General features: G+C 41.0%; 1 protein-coding gene across 2 annotated transcripts; it reads right to left on the reverse strand.

Moving 5' to 3' along the window:
* Nucleotides 1–1,086: 1,086 nt before the first annotated feature.
* Nucleotides 1,087–18,705, reverse strand: TMEM192 (transmembrane protein 192). Of its 2 annotated transcripts, none has more exons than XM_042014869.1 (6): nt 18,491–18,705; nt 15,220–15,366; nt 10,915–11,179; nt 8,827–8,961; nt 4,996–5,098; nt 1,087–2,715 (listed from the first exon to the last, which is right to left on the reverse strand). In XM_042014869.1, exons 1-6 carry the CDS (start codon nt 18,701–18,703, stop codon nt 2,592–2,594), a joined length of 987 nt encoding a protein of 328 aa, XP_041870803.1. In that variant the 5' UTR covers nt 18,704–18,705; the 3' UTR covers nt 1,087–2,591. The 2 variants fall into 2 exon arrangements, with proteins under 2 accessions (XP_041870803.1, XP_041870805.1); XM_042014871.1 differs by having other exon boundaries at nt 18,541–18,673.
* Between the last annotated feature and the right edge of the window lie 52 nt (nt 18,706–18,757).

Below are 18,757 nucleotides of genomic sequence, written 5' to 3' on the forward strand. Positions count from 1 at the left end.
CAGTAGAACCAGAACAATTAGGACTCACTGTTCAATTTAGCACTGTGGCATGTCAGACACAGCAAGGTCACAGCTAAGCTTCATCTTCCTTGCACAGCAGCAGCCATTCACCCCTTTCACTTGGCATTTCAAGTAGCTGATTGCACACAGCCTCCCTGAGCAGCTCTGCAGTCACTTTCTGTAGACCAGGGGGCTCAGCCATGGGCAGGGTGGGGGCCGGGGGAGGCAGGTACCCAGGCCCCCAGCACCCAGCAATGCCACACCATGCACTGGGGCAGGCAGCACAGGGGAACCTGGGGGCTCAGGAGTGTTCCTGCCTCCAAACAGGGCCACAGCTGGCCCTCGACTATCTGGTGCAGACAAGGGGCTTGGGGCTGCCACACACAGCAGCAGCTCCTACTTGACAGTTCTCTGTAGCTCTAGCATGGCCAGAGGTTCAAATGTTCAGGGTGAGTCGTTAAGATTATCAGCTTCTGGTTGGAGCCCATACAAATGTGAAAAGCCCCCACCGTGCCCAAAGAAAAAGCTTAAAGATACTAAGAAAACAAGAGAGAGTTGAGAGTATGATAAAGATATAAAACTGGTGCAAGGGGTGGGTGGTTGTTAAAAGTTATCATTTGTTATCACTTGCATATTTAGGAAAGGTAACATTTAAAGGGCAAAAGATGTACATGTTTGCACACAGCAAACCACACTTGCTTTCCTTTCCAGCTACCATGTTCCACAGAAGTCAACACTACTGGTTAATCCAAGGTTTACCTTGAGAAGTCAGAGAGGAGAGGAGGAAGGTTTGAGCAATGACTTCCAAACAAAGGAAACCGCTTCTGCTACACTATGCAGCCTACTTCTCTGTGCTGAAAAGAAACACAAGTAGCGGGGGAAGTCTGAAGCATGATGCAAAAAACATTACCCAAAAAGGGGAATAAAACTAACTTAAAGCTTCAAAACAAGTGCACAGCTATCCTTGTTTGGCTAGTTTTTGCTAGTTTTAAGTGCCAACACTGCTGTGAGAACTTCAGCATAACAGAAAAATCTGCACAAATTGCCTGTTGGAACCAGACGTACATGAGCTTAGAAATAACAGAATTCACACTCTTCCTTGGTTGCATTTATTGTGCATGAACTTCACAGTCACATTTTACCGCTTTTCATAGAAATTATATAAATTGACATACACAATCACATCAAAACCCAAGTTCTAAAAACAAATAACTTTATTCCTTACATGTATGCTATAAAATTCTGGCTGCATTTTCAAAAAACAACAGTTAAGGAGAACAGTCTAATGTTGGATAGCAGCAAAACCTCCAATATTTATTGTTTTCCTTTGAATGAGACAACCCCCATATTTGTTGCACACTAGTCTAGTTACTTTTAAAGTTGTGCCCTAACACCAAAGTAGGATGAATTAATTTTCCTTTCTTATATTCAACTGCAAGACCACTCCTCTTGAGAGTCTTCTTCCCAGTTTTGATTAGTGATTACCCTATCCCCACAGAGGTATTGGCTTTTAAAATAATTCTTTGTTTACACTGGTAGACAAAATAGTACCCAGAACGAAGTGTTTCTTTCACCAGCCTTAATTCACCATAAATTAAAACCAAGAATTCTTGTTTCTTCAACTTCTAAAAGACCTTGCTGTCTTCTGCTGTTTTCCACTTCCCCACATACACCATTTCAGCTTTTGAATCAAGATGGTGACGTTTTTTGAAGTTCCAAAGTAAAGAGCAAGTATGTAACAGGCATTTTTGACAGCACCTTTAAAAGCATTCAACACAAGTTAGTTACTAGATCAATGGAAGTGCTTATGCTCAAGTATTTTTGCACTGTTAGTTCAGTTGGCAGAGTTGGAATCTTGTTACTAACACAAACTCCTAGTAATGGGATAGTCATCAGCCCTGAGGATCCCTCTTAAAGTTTTAAAGCCAGAACTTGGAACAATTGCTTATCATTGCATGGTTTTGTACCACAAACTTATATGTGAGATTTGCACTTTTAGGGCACCCACACTTTTTTATAATCCTAAGTTGGATGCCAAATTTTTCCACTTTCTTGACAAAGGAGAAAAGGAGATGCATCTAGAAAACAAGTATCCGTATTGGATGACTGAAGTATACCACCTCTCTCCCTGGAAGTAAAGGGAATCAGTGACAGAACACATCTAGTCTCATCTTCAGCAATAGAAACTGCAAATACATCCCTTAGTGAGTCAGATTTTTCTAGACAACAAATTTGTACTCCAGAAATATAAAATACTTTGGTAGCCTGAAGCTTAAAGGTTACACAGCAGTATAAAATAACAGCAACAACTGGGCAAAGTTAAACCATTAAGTGAGGTCCAACTTCAACTTATGAGGAATTAAAAATCCTTGAAGCTGCAGAACTTTTTTCCAGAACTGATGATTTGAAGAGAGCCAGAGTGTCCAGCTGTAATAGGCTCATAGTGTATGCAGAGCTTATTGTTCCAGCTTAACTTCTATTTCAAAACATGAAAGATGATTGAAGAAGAGTCACATCTGTATAACTCAGTCTGGATATTACATCACTTCATGTTCCCCTCCAGAGCTCCAGCAGCAGTTTTCCAAATGCTGTTAAGTTTTGATTTGCTGAGAAGTTAATGCCAACAGTCTCTTGCTGAGCAGTGCATTGTGTCGCTGAAGATACTCTATTACATCTCCTTGCTTCTCAACTATCTCTTCTAAACTGGAATTTTCCCTTGAAGTAACAAAAGTAAATACGGGTTTCAGTAAGTGACAGCAGTCTTCCAATATGTGAAATGTCAGAGCTAATTAACACATACTTAAACAGTTGTTTCCTTTAATTTCACTTTTTCTGGGATCAACTAATTTTTGAGGGAAGAGGCAATCTCCAACACCTTTAGGTTTTACTCTATTTTGCATGAGAAGGCAGGAAGAAAAAGTTTGGCTGAACTTCATGTCATGTATACACAACTGAGTTACGTATTTCCTGCTAGACACTTACAGAGTGAGGACCTTACTGTTTAACAAACCAAGACGGACAACATGCTAGAACTGTAGCAAAAGCCATGGAATCTTTCCCACACATATTAGGAAGCTTGTTTTGAGCAGGCATAGTATTGTTGTTCAGCTGTGGGAGATCATAAGCTGTTTAAGACAGAAATCTCTTGATTTACCTGGAGTAGCATACATGATATGCTACTATATACAGCAATATCTGTTACATACCATGACAGCATCAGTACCAAAACATTGTGCTATTTCAGATCTACAACATCATGTACAACTACCCACCCCCTTAAAATACATCCAACTTTCAGATATTCCTCATTTTAACTCTGATAGTAACACTGCAACATTTAAGTAAAGCCCAGTTAACTGAGAAAAAAAAAAAAAGTCTGTCAAAGTGCAGAATTTTGTCAAATCTAATTAGGAATTTTTAAAATACAGCAAGATGAAGTACCAATGCCTGAGTGTAGTCTACTCTTTCCTTACATATTATTTCTTCTCAGCTGACTTGGGATCTGCCCTCTCAGTACACTTGTGAGCATCTTAGAGCTGAGAAAGTTGTTCTTCAGCCTTACAGCATTTTGTGGAGGAACACTGCCTGTTTCATAGTTCTTAGAAAGTGCTGAGAAGGATATTGAGTGGAAGAAAGCTTAGGTCCAATTAAAAACCTACTGTAGCTAAACTGGGAAAAGTAAAGAGCACAAGTTTTGTAAACAGAAAACTTGCAACCTTAACCAGTAATGAGCACTACCAACTTAAGGCTCCTGATCAGTAGCTCAGGTTGCAGAGGTCAGGATATTCAAAAAACATTCTTATAACAAGGTCAGCTGAAGGGCTGACAGGATTCACTTTTCAATAGATGTTAACTCTCAAGGGAAAGAGAGTCAGAGTTGTATAGAGCTAAATTAAAATAACGGTTTTGCAATTAGTTCTCACAGGAAGTTTGCACTCTTTAATCAAAAATAAGCAGAGTCTTTTCCTCAGCTGGTCATTGTTGCAGACACATTCCCTGGGCATTTGAGAATTTCTCAAGGGAGAAGATGAATGAGAAAGAAATGAGGTCCACCATGCAATCACTATGGTTTTTATATCAAAATGGAAGTCAGACACAGTATCAAAATTCAAGGCAACTCTAAATCCTTCCTGTATCCTGGACATCTACTTCCAAGTTCCATAAAAGCATGTGCATGCTGCATTTGCGACACCAGGGGAAGTCCCAAAGTATTAGTCATCTCTCATTAGTCAATCTTTCATGAAGGCAGCACATATAGAAGCAAGTCATAGTATAGTAGAACATCTCTTATTCAATTCTTATACAGAAATCCATGTTACTTTCAATTACTAGTTTTTGTCAAGTCATACCAGACTGATTTCAGCAACTGGGAAATGTTTGAGCAGTTGGAAGGTACACAAAGAACAAACAAAAAATAAGTCTTGGTGCCTGGGACAGTTTCAGTTACTGTTGGACAGCTTTTATGCCCACTGAGACCTTCCTTACTCCTTAAGTGCCCTCCACACCTTAAAAGTTACTTCCCAAACTCAAAATGCATTCCAAATCCATTGCTAGACTCTCATGTCCAAATGCTGGCACAGAACAGAGCTACAAAGTTTTCTTCTTTGTCTATCAACTGCCCACAATATATTTCCTTCCCTGAAAAAACTGGCTGATGCAGCTAGGCTTCTGTAGGCCTACTTTAAGTAACAGTGTAAGACACCAGTATCTTTCCTCAAACCCCATATAAAATTAACTAAACCAGATTAAACACAGTTATTTATATTAGAGATTCACAGTCACTTACTATGGAGAAAGTACAAGACTGCTGCATCTCATCTGTGCATCTAAAATGGGGGGCTTATGCATAGTTTGCTTCAGAACTGTTATTCCCACCTCTGGTTTAGCTGACAGGTTTACAATTTACATGGAAGTCTACAGGAAATCATGCAATTACACTAGTGTTACCTATATACCATAGCTGAACACAGCACAAAATGAATTCAAAATTCTTACCTGAATCCAACTTCTGAGGTAATGTGACTAGGGTAGGCATACATCTTTTCTTCTTCAATTATGTCAGGTCTTGGCTTGGCACGATTGAAGTTGCTTATTTTCACTGCAAGAAAGCTTTATAAATTAGTTGGAAAGTGAGGGAAAAAAGAGCGCTTTCACACCAAAGTCTAGGTTATTAAAATCTGTAACAGATGATCCTAAGATTACCTTAGGATAGGAGATGGAAAGACAGTAAAGGAATCTGAAGAATGGGAAAGAGGGAAAGCAAAAGCAGAATCTATTTCTACTCATTTCTGGAATTGCTTTGATTGTAAGTCAGTGATAGTTTGGCAAGTTGATTGATTCATTGGTTTGCTTCTTTTACTCCCCTCAGTCTTGCTGCTTAGAAGACCTGAATGGGGAACCTTGAACATGCTGCTTAACATCTGCAAAGTTTAATCTGCCATTTAAGAGAGGGTGAAACCTTAGTTGCCTTTTAGAGGGTACCAAGATTCAGTCTCCAAATTCAGGCCATAAATTCAGCAGCATGCCATAAAAAAATTTGTAAGAAGTGGTGTACTGGTAGCTGGTTCAGAACTCCTAGTTTAAGCTCTTCAAAAATACTAGTTTAACTAGACTAGCTGCAATGAAGCAGCAGCTTGTTTGCCTGCTCAGACTAGGGCAGACTTGCTACAGAAAGCCATTGTGAACCTAGCAGTCTTGGCTATCTAACCCAGAAGTCATTCCTGGGCACCTGCGAATAAAGTTTAAGGCTAAATTTAACAGATGTAGAATGGGGATGGGTGGGAAAAGTTGTAGGCACCCTCTGCATTATTTCAAAAAGGAAGCTGAAAATATTTAAAGTCATTCAATGTCAGATCCTGATTCAGAGAAAATATCAAAATATCCAGAGTATGCATTCAGAACTCTGCAGTTAGTGCTGCTTGTGAAACAATACATCTAATGCCATGAAAAACATTACAATCCAGCTCTGTGAGAAATCCACACTACTGCAGCAGAGGAGTGTCCTTACAAGTCAGTAGTATGATGGGGTTTATTACAGGCCACCCTGCTAAAACAATGCTAAGACCCTCCAGAGGTTAACTGCAAGTTAGGCTCAAAGGTTAGTTATTTCTATTATGGTATTTCTCTACAAATAAAACCACAAAGGAATGGATGTGGAATTCTCAACATGTGTTTTTTGTGGGAATGTTGGTCTTTTATTCAAGTGATATTAGAAGTATGTGAGAAAGTAATTAAATCCATATATTTAGTAAGTCTTTTAAAGCTTTACTCCCCTATCCTAGCAGTAAAAAACTTAGAATAGTAAGCTGACATTTAGAGCTGCCTGTATCATACTTCATTCCATGCACTTTTACCTCACTTGAACGATTTATATATGCCAAGTCTATTATAGGTCAATCACAGCAATTCCTTGTAGATTTCTGAATCTCTGCCTCTGCATCCTACAGCTATATACACACACTCCTGCATGGAGATAATCTTAAGGAAGACCGTAGTCCTTCACAGGACATTGACTACCATACAATTCATAAACAGCTCCAACAAGCAAGAGGAAATACCTAGAATTACAATCAGGTAGTCCTAGATTTGTGGGACAGAATTATTTAATGGAAAGTAAGTCAGGTACATGAACCTTCTACAGATAAGCATTTATGTCTCATTCTAATAGTTAAATAATTATTTCACTGTGCAGAAACAATGTGTGAACTGATGCTGCCTTCTCTCCAAAATTTAGGCGTAACATGCTAATACGAAAAAGGGTGGGTTAGTAGTTTTTAGTGTAAATTTACCTTAGTCTCCCCATTGTTCCTCAGCTGATACTATCTTAGCAGCATCTGCTAAGTGCTTGCCTTGAAGAGGGGAACTCTAAACCTCAGCAGAGAGCTGCCCTTAAAACTATCCCATTAAAGAAGCTTCATGCTTCCATCCAGTCACATAGTCTGCTCTGAGAGAAAAAAACCCATCTGAATGTCATTATTATTACAGATTGTCAGGGTATTTTCAAATTGGCCAAACACATTTGCTTTGCCTCAGTACAGACTTAATTTGGTATTAAAATGTTGAAAAACTTTAAAACCCAACACTACAGACAAGACAGACCTGCAAGGAGTCTCCCAGCCTACCTCAACAAGCATTGGGATGGAAAACAAGAAAATAAATTACACTACCCACTGGAAAAAGCAACCTAGGGTGACTGGAGGTCTTCCTCATCTTGCAGCAGGTGTAAAGTCACATGAAAATTAACCCTAATTTTGTACACCAAGCTTTAGAGAATGAATTTTACATTGATTTGCAGCTGCTCAGGAGATAAGGTAGCTGTTGCTAAAAGACACTGCCTTACTCCTTCCTAGCAATGCAACTCTTCCCCTTAGTTCCAGGATTCACTGGACCCTTCTTCAAGCCTCTTTTAGCTGGAAAGCACAACACTGCACCCCACAACTTCCCTGTATACACTGGTTAATGAATTTGAAGGTCACAGGAATTGGCACAGTACAAGTCAGGAAACAATATGCTTTTGGTGACAAATAAGCAGAAAAATAGTTTGAGAGTTCTTACAGAAGTACAGGCTCAGATCTTACTACTATGAAGGTCATCTTTCTTGCACTTATCCTTTTTGGTCAAGGTAAGAGACACACAATACAGTTCTTTGAGCTCCAGCAGGCCTCAGGGCTAGAAATAGCATTTCTCTGGAATTCCTGACATTCTATTAAAGTTTTACAATTTATCTCTTATTTCCCAAGTTTCCCAGGAAAGTAAGTATGCGTATGCAAAGAAGGGATGATCTCCAGCATTCTTAGAATAGTTTTCTAGGAGTGCCATGATTGCATTCCCTCATCACTGCCTTTATTCTTCCAGAGGACAGTCAGTCTACTTGAGCCATGCTGGGCCATTCAGGGGAAAGCCTGACAAGCCTGCAGTATTCAGGCTTATGCACACTTGTAAGACAAGGACATAGTTTAGGGCTGGGACCTTATTTTTTGGTGCATTTTTCATGCTGTTGCAGAAGAGTCAAGAACAGATTTTATTTCCTAGATGAACAAACTACTTGGCAGTATTTCTCTGTGTGCCATTGCATTACTATGAACATACCAAAGTTTTCTTTTAAGCATTTATTTATCAACATTTTAGACAGTTTTGAAAAGTTTAAAGGCAAGTGTTTTATCACGTCTCCTTAAGTTACACCAAACCTAAAGCAGACAACCTTACAAACCAACAGTGATTGCACAAAGCAAAGCCTCACAGTTTTATAAAGCAGTATCTTGTTTTGATACAATCACAGCTTCCAGAACCCATGCCTCTTTTAAATATTAGAAGAAACCTTCCATTCTAGTGTCAAAGAGAAACCAAAGCCTTTGGGGTGGGACCAGGGAAAGAGGACGAGGCTGGATAAGGCACAATCACACGATCAGGTATGCAAACCCCACATGTAAATCCCAGAAGCAGTTCTGACTAAGCCAGCCAGCTCTTACTGCTTCACAGCTTGTGGTGCATGCATTTGAGAAACACTGATAAACGGACAAACCTGTTCCCAGCATACTTTTGGAAACAATTAGGCATTTATTGCCACTTCTCTGGATTAACAGCTTTGAGATAACATGGAGCTTTCATTTAGCAGCCCTTGGAACCAAATCAAGCTTGACAACCTTTCCCAATTTGTTTTGGATTTGCCTTAGTTCTCTTTCTACAAGCACAGAATCGTTCTGTATTTATAATGGCAGTTAAATATACCTTGGGGCACCCCAAGTGAACTACAGTGAGGGCAAACAAAACAGTTGAGTACCAGCTATAATGAATCTCACACAAGAAGGCAACGCTTGCCTCTCTCACCTGTGTAAATCACTAAGCATGTCAGGGAACTAATCATCTCCAGGCTCAGGACTCCCAGGATAAGATACAGGTACACCTTACTGTGATCAGGAAAGGAATGCTGCACTGACAGAATCAAGAGCAGGGCTGTATTACCTAGAAAACAAATGTTATATTTTACAGACATACTAATCTTATTAGCTATTGAAAATAAATTAATACTTTCTCATCCCCAGTATCTGCATTATGCTGCAACATTTCAGTAATGCTTTTCCATTTCATACCATACTTGCCCCTACAGCTAATTTCCTTAACATGCAAGTTTATATGTGCTGGTAGCACAATAAAGTTTAAATTCAGCATATGACTGTAATGGTAGACAATGATAAGTTTTCTTATAGATTCTTCTGACTTAAAAAACAAGAGTCAAAGAAACACACTAGAAATACCTAAAACATGTACAGGGGTTTAAACAGTTTCTGGCTTTGCTGATGATATCCATCTTACCCATTCCTTCAATTCCTAAGAGATCACATCAGTCAGCTGAAAATGAGGGAGTATTTTCCTTCAAGTAGTGGATTTAAAATATATTTAAATTAGGCTAAAAGAGCAAAAAAACCTAAACACCTTCCTTTCAAAGCCTATTTGTATAGGCTTCCACTTGCCCAGCTATTATCTTAATACTTGAACGTTACTGAAAGTTTAATGGGAACGAGTACAATTAATCAAGGAGAAAAAATACTGAGTTACAGACCTAAAAAGCATTTTTAATTCTTTATACACCCTCTTTTCTGACGCTGAGTGTGAAATGTTCTCTTCCTTCCTGTAAAAATGTTATAACCAGTGTCTGGGTAAAGTACTAAATTTATAAAGACTATTCATATAGCTAGGGAACTGTGCAGTTCTCTTTCCTTCAGTGTCAGTCAAGTGAAAGAAGTGGTATCAGCAGTCATTACCATGGCAGGAAGCTTGCAGTAATGGAAGAACTACCTTCAGAACAAGAGATGATCAAAATTCTACAGCACACACCTGATTGCACCTGAACAGTCACAAATGTCCAGAGTTTGTCTAGCAGGGGAGAACTGGGCTCCAAGACTGAAAGCAGGGCTAAGTATTGCAGATTACACTGCAACACGAAGAAATAGTCCTTTTGCATCCTTAAGCCTCCTGTAGCTTGCTTTTGTCACTGCATTCCAAACACTTCTACATCTTCAGAGCTCTATCTAGTGGCCAGAGCCTGAAGTGTTGTGCATTTACCAAGCTGACTAGCGCTTTTAGGGACTCTCTGGAAAAAAAGGCAGGTTTTTATATAGAACAGGACTATTTCACTCCTTAATTCTGGTGAAAAAAAAAATCTACTCCAGGATTATAAGAGGTGAAATACTGTAAAAGCCATCACTCTGCCCTTTTCCACTGCTACTTGTGGGAAAAATCCCCTTAAGTTAGATGGATTTCAGATTTGGAAGTGATTTGTAGAAAAGTTTCACCAGTTAGTTTCACCAACACTTTACAGCTAAACTTGCCAGTGATGCAACTTAAAAATATAGAGTTAAATCACTCCTATATGCCACCTTTTGTCCATACAAAGTTGAAAAAGCCAATCAGAAATAGAGCAGAATGTTACACAGAGCCCAATGAAGACCAGAAAATCGGCTATTTTCACTGAATTCAGTTAAGCAACAAGCAATTCATCTGTTTCTATGTGAATTGCTGAGCTTGAAAGAGAAGAGCAGCACACTTCCTGGAAGGACTAGCAGTCTTACCACATATTCACCCAAACAAATGAATATGCAATCAAGATCACTAGCAGTCAAACACAGACCTTGCTGACTGAATATTTTATGGCTGAAGACTAAATGCTAATGACTAAATGTTTTACTCAACCTTAGATGCATGAGCATTTTTGCACTACAGTTCCTTACAACCTCTATCTGGCAGACAAGAAAGATCACTCCAGAGGTTCATCTAACTAAAATATAATTTGTAAGTGCTCACAGGCAGGTTTTCAGAAGTTCATAATATATAATACAAATTACATATAAGCTGTTCAGTCTTCTATTGTGTCACAGTTTAAAACTTCATAAAGAAAAAAACCCAAGTTCACCTAACCTGTGGCGTGTATCAGCAGTGGAAGCCTTTTTAGATGCCTTGTTGATCGGTGTATGGAGAAGTAACCTCTTCTTCTGACTCCGCTGTGGTGGTGCTGGACATACCGTTCGAAAAAGATATGCAGAACCCACAGAACTACTTTTGCAATTATTATGACAGTCTGCACTTTAAGTGGGTGAGTGTAGTTTCCAGGGCACTTATCTTGGTTTGGATTGGGGTAAGAACAAAACATAGCCGCTAAAAATGCTAGAACAACAAAAGCAACCTGGAAGAGAAAGGAAGAAAGAAAAATCTTTCAAGTCAACATTTAGCTCTATATATGAAAAAAACCTGCAACACAAAACCAGGATTATGTAGTTTATTCATTATGCATTACTTTCTGAATTGATTTAATTAGCGTTGAGGTAACATATAAAACATTAGACACTTGCTACAACCACGACATGCCGCTCTGGGAACATACAGATGACTGAAATTGCTAAGTAGTAAGATTGACTTCCAGGAAGGACAACCAGTCTCCAGCAGAACAGACCTGGTAATTGTCACCCTTCCCAGAATTTCTACTAAGTCAATTTCACTGTTCCTCAACTCTTCATAGTGAATTTATTTCATTTCTGGACCCTCCTTACTATGCTTTTTTACTTCAAGGAGAACTTGATACATGCTCCTATAAAAGAAAATCACATCTTTTTAGACTCATTCAATTACACTTAATACTGCTCTGTGGGACAGGCTCTTATCTTATTGGTACAGTCTATGTTTCCTTAAATTGACATTTCCTAAGTGAAAATCCACCCTTTACTACAGCCATTGAAGATAGTCTCCAGGTTGACATGAGAAAAGTGAATCATCATAGTAACTTAAAGTGAATTATTAACCCTGAGTAGGCCTCTTTGCCAATTGGTAATAATTCTTTAGTGTATTTACTATCAGATTTTTCCATTTTACCTTTTTACTTATGTCAGAATGACCAGATAGATTGTCAGTCAGACTGCATTTATAGTCAGATTGTATGTATACTTATCCTTTCAGACTACTGCCATTATGCCATAACTTCTCCTGTGTTCTAGACTCCTCTCCAAGTTTTCAGCATCAGCAATCTTTCGGCCAATTAGGAGGCAAAGTTGTGGATGCATATTACCTGTGGTACATGTATATTACCTGTGGTACATGTATACACACAGGGCTTTCTTAATACTTATAGAGTTTTGCCACAGAAAATATTTCCTCTACTGTGTTCATTTAATGAGCAAGAATAATATTATACTTTCTCATCCTGGTTCATTCTACAGAACAGGAATATTTTTAAAACAGAATTGTAAAGAAAAACAACTCCCACCAATACAGAAGTAAATTGAGAGCTTCTATAGACAAAACAACAACAACAAAAAAATCTATTTGCCTCAAGTCTGCAAATGTCTAATAGTTCTAATACACTTAGCTTAAAAAAAGGTGTCAGATGTTCTGCATGTCATAACTAACAGAAACAGCACAGAGAACCAAAGATGGAGGAAAGCACCCAATTTTCATCTGTTCCCTTTGTTTCCATATGTAGTTCTACGAATATTTAAAATCCCACCACCCCCTTTCCACCCTCTTGAACTTATATTTCCTATTTCTGTACTTCGTCAAGCAACATTCTTCACAAAAATTAACTTTTCAGAATGACTTAATTACTCTTGAGACAAACTGCCCTTAGCTTGCTCTGGTTGTGACCAGAGTTAGGCAGCTGGGGAGGAAGCAAAAAAGGGGAATCATTTTCACACAATCGTCAATACCTAAAAGAGACAGTACAGAGGACAGATAGGATAGAAGGTGGAACGAAAAAAACCCAAACCAAAATAGGAGTGTACTCCACATTACCCATAAAACCATATTATCCTGAGATAGGTTAAGTAGCTAGATTAAGTAGTTAAATAAGAGGAAGGTTTATCATTTGTTTAATCTATTATTTTAGCACCTTCTTTTCTTACAAAGCTAAGAATAACTCAGCTATTTTATTTGATCTGTTTACTGTTTGGTTTGCCATTTTGCAATAGTGACACATTTAGTTCTACTCCTTCCAGGAGTTAGGAATGCATTTTAGTACATAAAATAGCTATATTAAACTGATGCAAGCAGGAATGACCTAGCACTGCATCTTGACTAAACTACCACAATAGTGTATACAAGAGGAAACAGGAAGCTGGCATTTAGAGTGGTATTTATTAAACATATTTTGCTTGCATTGTTGCGCAGTTCAATAACAAGTGTTTCACCCCTCACATATTTTTACATACAAAAAGTTATTCTTACAAAGAGTAGTATTTAAGTTCAATTTTGTGTATGCATACACACACAGAGGATTAAGGAAAGACAGGATTAATATAAAGAAATTATTTCTAGTCTGTACACTTCACATTGCTCTCCAGCCTCCTGATGGGAAGCCTTCAGAAAAGCAAGGCTTGGCAAAAGGAAAGGCACTCAAAAATCCAGTCCTACCACCCTCCAGCATATCCTACCCATACTTTCCAGATTTGTATGTAACTAGGCAGCTGCACCACAGCAGCTATTTTGCTACCTAGCTCCATTTCTTGGCACCAGAAGATGAAGAAAAAATACTCCAAGTTACATACAAATTACTTTAGAGATGCATTACAGCTCTACTGTATAATACTGTGATGGCTTAACTTCTCCAGGACATTTACCCCTCCGGCAGGCTGTGCATCAGAAGTCAGTCTGGCCTCTCTCCATATTCCACAAGATTAATGCATGTTTGCAGAAGCATAGGGGATAGAAATCTAACGAGCTTGTTTTCCCTATCCATCTTTTCAGTGAGAGAGACAGTGCCACTCCAGGTAGCAATTATAATGCTATTTTGCCAACAGAAAAGGATACTTCTCCATTTTGCTCCAAGGACCAACTAGTCACTGAAGCAGGTTCAGCAATAGCAATGAGACAACCTGTGAAAAAGTGTGTTGACAGATGCCACAGAAGTTTTCCCATTTAACCTACCCACACTTCTCTCCATTTGCAGGAGCGAGGAAAAGGTGGGGGGAAGAACAGGCAGCAGTTTCCTAGGATCTGGGTGACAGATATTTGGCTGCATCAGCTATGGTAGTAGATAGTAAAGCCCCAAGGCTTGGCAGAAAAATATTCACTGCTCTATTACTAATAGCAGACTTCAAGTGCCTTCTATAATGGGATGGCACAGAGTTCTTCTGGTAGGGGAAGGGAATAAAAATAAAGCTGGATACATGGTTTCCACTGGGCATTTTGGTAGTCTATTCAGCAGAACAGCAAAAGTCTTTCTTAAGTCTACTTGACAGCCAGAGAAGCATTTCTTGATACTACTACAAGGCCCGCAAAACATCTACTCCTAAAATTAGAAGGCTAAAGCACATTGAACAGCTTTATGCAGCTGCCCAAAGAAAGACCTTAGAGGCTGGTACATGGTTCTGGCAGAGAGCATGTTTTCAAGAGCACTGGGCACACTATTTTTTGTTTGAGATCAAATGAAGCTCTAAAATAGCTCGTGTCACTGGTACTACAGAATCATAGAATCTAGGTTGGAAAAGACCCTTTAAGATCACCAAGTCCACCATTTACTTAACACTACCAAGTCCACTGCTAACCCATGCACCTAAAAGGCATGAAAGTGCTATTTCAGTCAGATCTTAGGCTCAGAGCTCTTCAGCCTTCCTTCTTCGTATCTGGCTGCCACACACTCACAAGCAACGACAAGCCTCTTCAGCTTATCAAGGACAAACTCATTACTAGGCAGGACTCTCTCTGCTTCTGTCCACCAACCCCCACAAATGCCTAGATACTGTTCAGTATTTGTGCTTTTTTGCTCTTAACCTCCAGAAGTGAGAACAGGAAGTTACACTTGGATTAATTTCTCTCTCCATCCACTACCATGCAACACCCCCTAAGCAAGTCCAGCTTTACTTTTTTAGTTACCTTCTCTCTGCAATTACATTTGCTCTCAGAAGGCACGGCATCAAAACTATCAGCCCTCTACAACCAGTATAGCACTTCTACAGCAGTAATATTATTTTTTAAGTAAATTTCCAACAGCATAGAAGAAGTACTATTTAAAATGCTCTTCTTCCTAACAAGATGTGTCACAACCAGAATGAGAAGGCAGCAAGTATCTGATAACACATACACTATCAAAATGTATTGGCAAAGGGGACCTCACTGGTTTGGAAGAACAGTGTACGCAATTCCCTATCATATCATCAGAATTCTGTCACAGGAGCAGTAAGGATTCAGAAGAGAGATAGCAAGTTTTCTTAGGGAAATCATGCTTCTTAAACTTACATGTATTAGCAACAGGAAATTGGCAAGGAGAACTACTGGGATAGCATGAAATTTTGGCCTCAGCTGGGAATGCAATGTATGAGACAAAATAAGTGGTGCATCCAGTAGAGGATCATCTTCCAAACTCTGTGTTATTTCCAAGGAACCCTAGAACAGAAGGAGAGAGCAAACAATAGCAACAGGTAAGCTCTAAAAGTAAAGTACAAAGGTCTAGGAATTTTCTGTTAGCAAATCAAGCCCTGAGGGGGGAAAAAAACCCCACTAGGTTAATATCTTGAGACAAGCTCTTAAACTCTAGGTAAACTCTCACCATACCTTTATGTGAGAACTCAGTCCCTTAGGAATCCAATACTAATCTACTTCCTAGTATCACACTGAGTGTTCAGGAACTTTAGCCTTTAAAATGTATTACAAATATCTGAGCTTCAGCCCGAGAGATGTCAGAAGCATTAGTATATTTACGGGAAAAAGTAGAAAAAGTGACAAAATCTCTCTCACATACTTTATACAGGTACTGCAAAACTCTTTGTTGTTCTCACTTCTGTCCAACTACAGTTGGAGGCAACAACAAAACTGCACTGTAACAGTTCTGAGGGATTCAGCCTCTGATACTACTGACATGTCAAAATATCAAAACCGGAACTGAACTTGGGCAAGAAAGAAGCAGCAGTACACAGAGGGAAGAAGATGCTACCAAGTGCTGAGCAAGATGTTCTCTGCCTACACTAGAGAGAATGCAGCCCACCCTTGTCATGTTGGAGCCAAGTATTAGGTCTTTGACTTCACATACGGCTCAAATGTAGTATCTTTTACTAAGCAGAAGGTAAAACTAATTATGAGTGGAGGGAAAAACCTTGGACAAGGAACTTGCTCCACAGCTGTGCATCCCTGCTCCTTTCAGGCCAGGACAAGGTCATTCAATACATATTAAGTGAAATGTACACAGGCACCATGATGGCCAAAATTGCTACAGTTTCTCTCTTAGCGTCTTGTTACACGTCCCTTGCCTCAGAAGATAAAGTAACTGAAGAGTTCCACTCAAGTTTTGACAGCTCTTCTCAGTGATACCAACCACAGCCCAGAGCAACAAAACAAGGGCAGACCCCATCCCACTCCAGACTTCTGACTATTCAGACATGCCAGGGGCTGTTGGGGTCCCTCCCCCGCCGTGTAGCCCTGGGAGAGGGGCCCTGAGGGCACAGACACGGGGTTTCCCTGCCCCTGCTCAGCCTCGTTCCCATTGGTTGGTTTGTGTTCCCTGCGCGGGCAGAAGGACCCTTGGTCCCGTGACTGGAACAGTTCCTGGGCAGAGCCCCGGCCATGCGGCTGGAGAAATAAACATCTCTGAAACTGCTAGCAACAATCTGTCCACATATGTATTTCTTTTCCACGGGACTCCTGGTTTGATATATGCGTGTTACAGTATCTCTGCTGTAACAAGGGGCCTCTGGGCTATTTCCTGTTTCATGAACTGAGGACTTCTCTTTGCCATGAGAGAAGGCAGCATAAGACTCAAGACAAGTGAGGCACACCATCCTTCTAGACACTAGCACAGGAAGAGAGGGATTAGACCTAGGTTTATACTTCATGTCAATGAGGACAGTGTAGATTGTCTCCCCCAGTGTTATTTCACCTGCAGACAACTGTCTACAGTGAAGGAAGTAGTCATCAAGGGTTATTTCAGTCAACAACCAGTTTTATTTTAGAACTGTGAATACTACACACCTGCCCTACCACAGAGAAGTGCGAACAGACCACCCTCAGCTATTTGATACTTTTTAATTAGCCCAGTTTTTGACTGTAAATGACCCTTACTGAAATACCTCCCTGGTAAGATGACCTTTTACTGCACACCTAAATGTTTAGAACTGGCACTCCTCTTATGTCACTGATACAAAATCCAGAAGCAAGAGAGCAAACATAACCTCTCTCCCTCGTTTGCCTGTTTTCACAGGCCAGGTACAATCTTAAGCTCTGAAAGCAAGGACCAACACTCCAGCAGCCAAGGCATCTTGCCTTATTCTTTAGATTACACATCAGTAAGAAATTCATTACTATGAAGGTGGAGAGACACTAGAACAGGCTGTCTGGTGAAGCTATGGATGTCACATTTCTGGAAGTGTTTAAGGCCAGGCTGGATGGAGTTTTGAGCAACCTGGTCTAGTGGAAGGTGTTCCTGCCCATGGCAGGGGGGTTGGAAATAGATATTTAAAGAACCTTCAACCCAAACCATTTTATGATCACAGAATCAATAGCAGGGTTAACAGCTCACATCTCCCACAAACACAGCAATTCTCCTTAGGACAATATCCTTTGTCTCATGGGAACAAATGATTCACCATTTCTGCAATACCATGAGAGATCAGGGCACTCCTTCACAGACACAGCTTTATCAGAGCTTTGACCATGCTACTTTCTCTACAAGACTGGCTACAATCCATCTTTGCATCCTAAAATACAGCCAATATTAGGAAGAACCAGATAACATAATCTCTTCAAATAGGTATTATTATAGACAAAATGGAGAGGAGGGGAATTAAAGCATGGGATATGATGATCCCATGCAGACATTAAAACAATTTAGTAAATATCCTAACTAGAGCAAACACAGGTTTCATTTCATTAAGCTGAGCTGAAACCAGAGCTGTCAAAAGCCAAAACGCCTTAAACATGGACTTGTTTGGCACTGCTGCTCAGGACAAGGTTAAAGCTTCAGCCACTTGGCTCCCTGATCCACTTCCAGCATGTGACAACTTCCACAGCAGCCCAGCACCAGGAGGAGGAGGAGGGCAGACAGGAACAAGCCACAGCCAGCAAGCCTTGCCCACACAGGCTTCCAGCTGGGGCGGGGAGAAACATCCAAACAAACACAAAAACGCCGTGGTCATGCCAGCGAACAGCACATAATCCAGAGATGGCACTGACAGGACCTGCCTATGGAAAAATAAACCAGAAAACCTGAAGGAGACACACGAGCAGCCTTGATTAGAGACTAAAAAAAAAAAAAAATCCCAGGCCCAAATGCCTCGGGGTTATTCCAAACCCGGCTGGGGAGGGGCAGCGCGGTGAGCGAGGGGCCGCGGCGGCCTCCTCACTTCCGAAAGGGCCACTGGGGAGGCGCCTGGGCCGGCGGCTCCCCCCGGAAGAAACAGATAAAGCCTCGGGCGCCCGGGACGTAAAACACCCAGGAGGAGGCGGAAGGAAGAGACGGCAAGGAACACGAGGCGCTCGCCCGGCGGCGCCCACCCTCAGCGGCAGCCCGGCCGCTCACCCGGGCGGGGCCCCCGCGGCCGCGGCCCCGCTCCCGCCCGCCGCGCTCACGTTGTCCAGGTTCTGCCGCCGCCTCTCCGCCGTCAGCGCCATCACCGCCTCCCACCTCGGCCGCCCGAGCGGCGTTTAATGGGCGCTCCCGGCGCGGCCCTGCCGGCGGCTGGCCACGGGCAGAGCCACCACCCCGCCCCGCCAGCAGCGCCCCGGCCGCCATTGGGCCCGCGCCGCGCCAGCACCGCCCCGGGGCGCGGCCCTGCCGGCGGAGGGG

This window comes from Corvus kubaryi, unplaced genomic scaffold (genome assembly GCF_017639235.1).
Source record: "Corvus kubaryi isolate FWS band 111438036 unplaced genomic scaffold, C.kubaryi_AGA036_p1.0 split3-131, whole genome shotgun sequence".
NCBI classification, from domain to species: Eukaryota; Metazoa; Chordata; class Aves; order Passeriformes; family Corvidae; genus Corvus; species Corvus kubaryi.

Bases quoted from the DNA above. Each gene is read 5' to 3' on its own strand.
- TMEM192 (XM_042014869.1), bottom strand. From the start codon at position 18,703: ATGGCGGCCGGGGCGCTGCTGGCGGGGCGGGGTGGTGGCTCTGCCCGT. The intron at 8,962-10,914 runs GTTAGGTGAACT...TTTGTTTTCTAG, and splicing joins ACTGCTGATACACGCCACAG to GTAATACAGCCCTGCTCTTG. The intron at 2,716-4,995 runs GTAAGAATTTTG...TGTTACTTCAAG, and splicing joins ACCTCAGAAGTTGGATTCAG to GGAAAATTCCAGTTTAGAAG.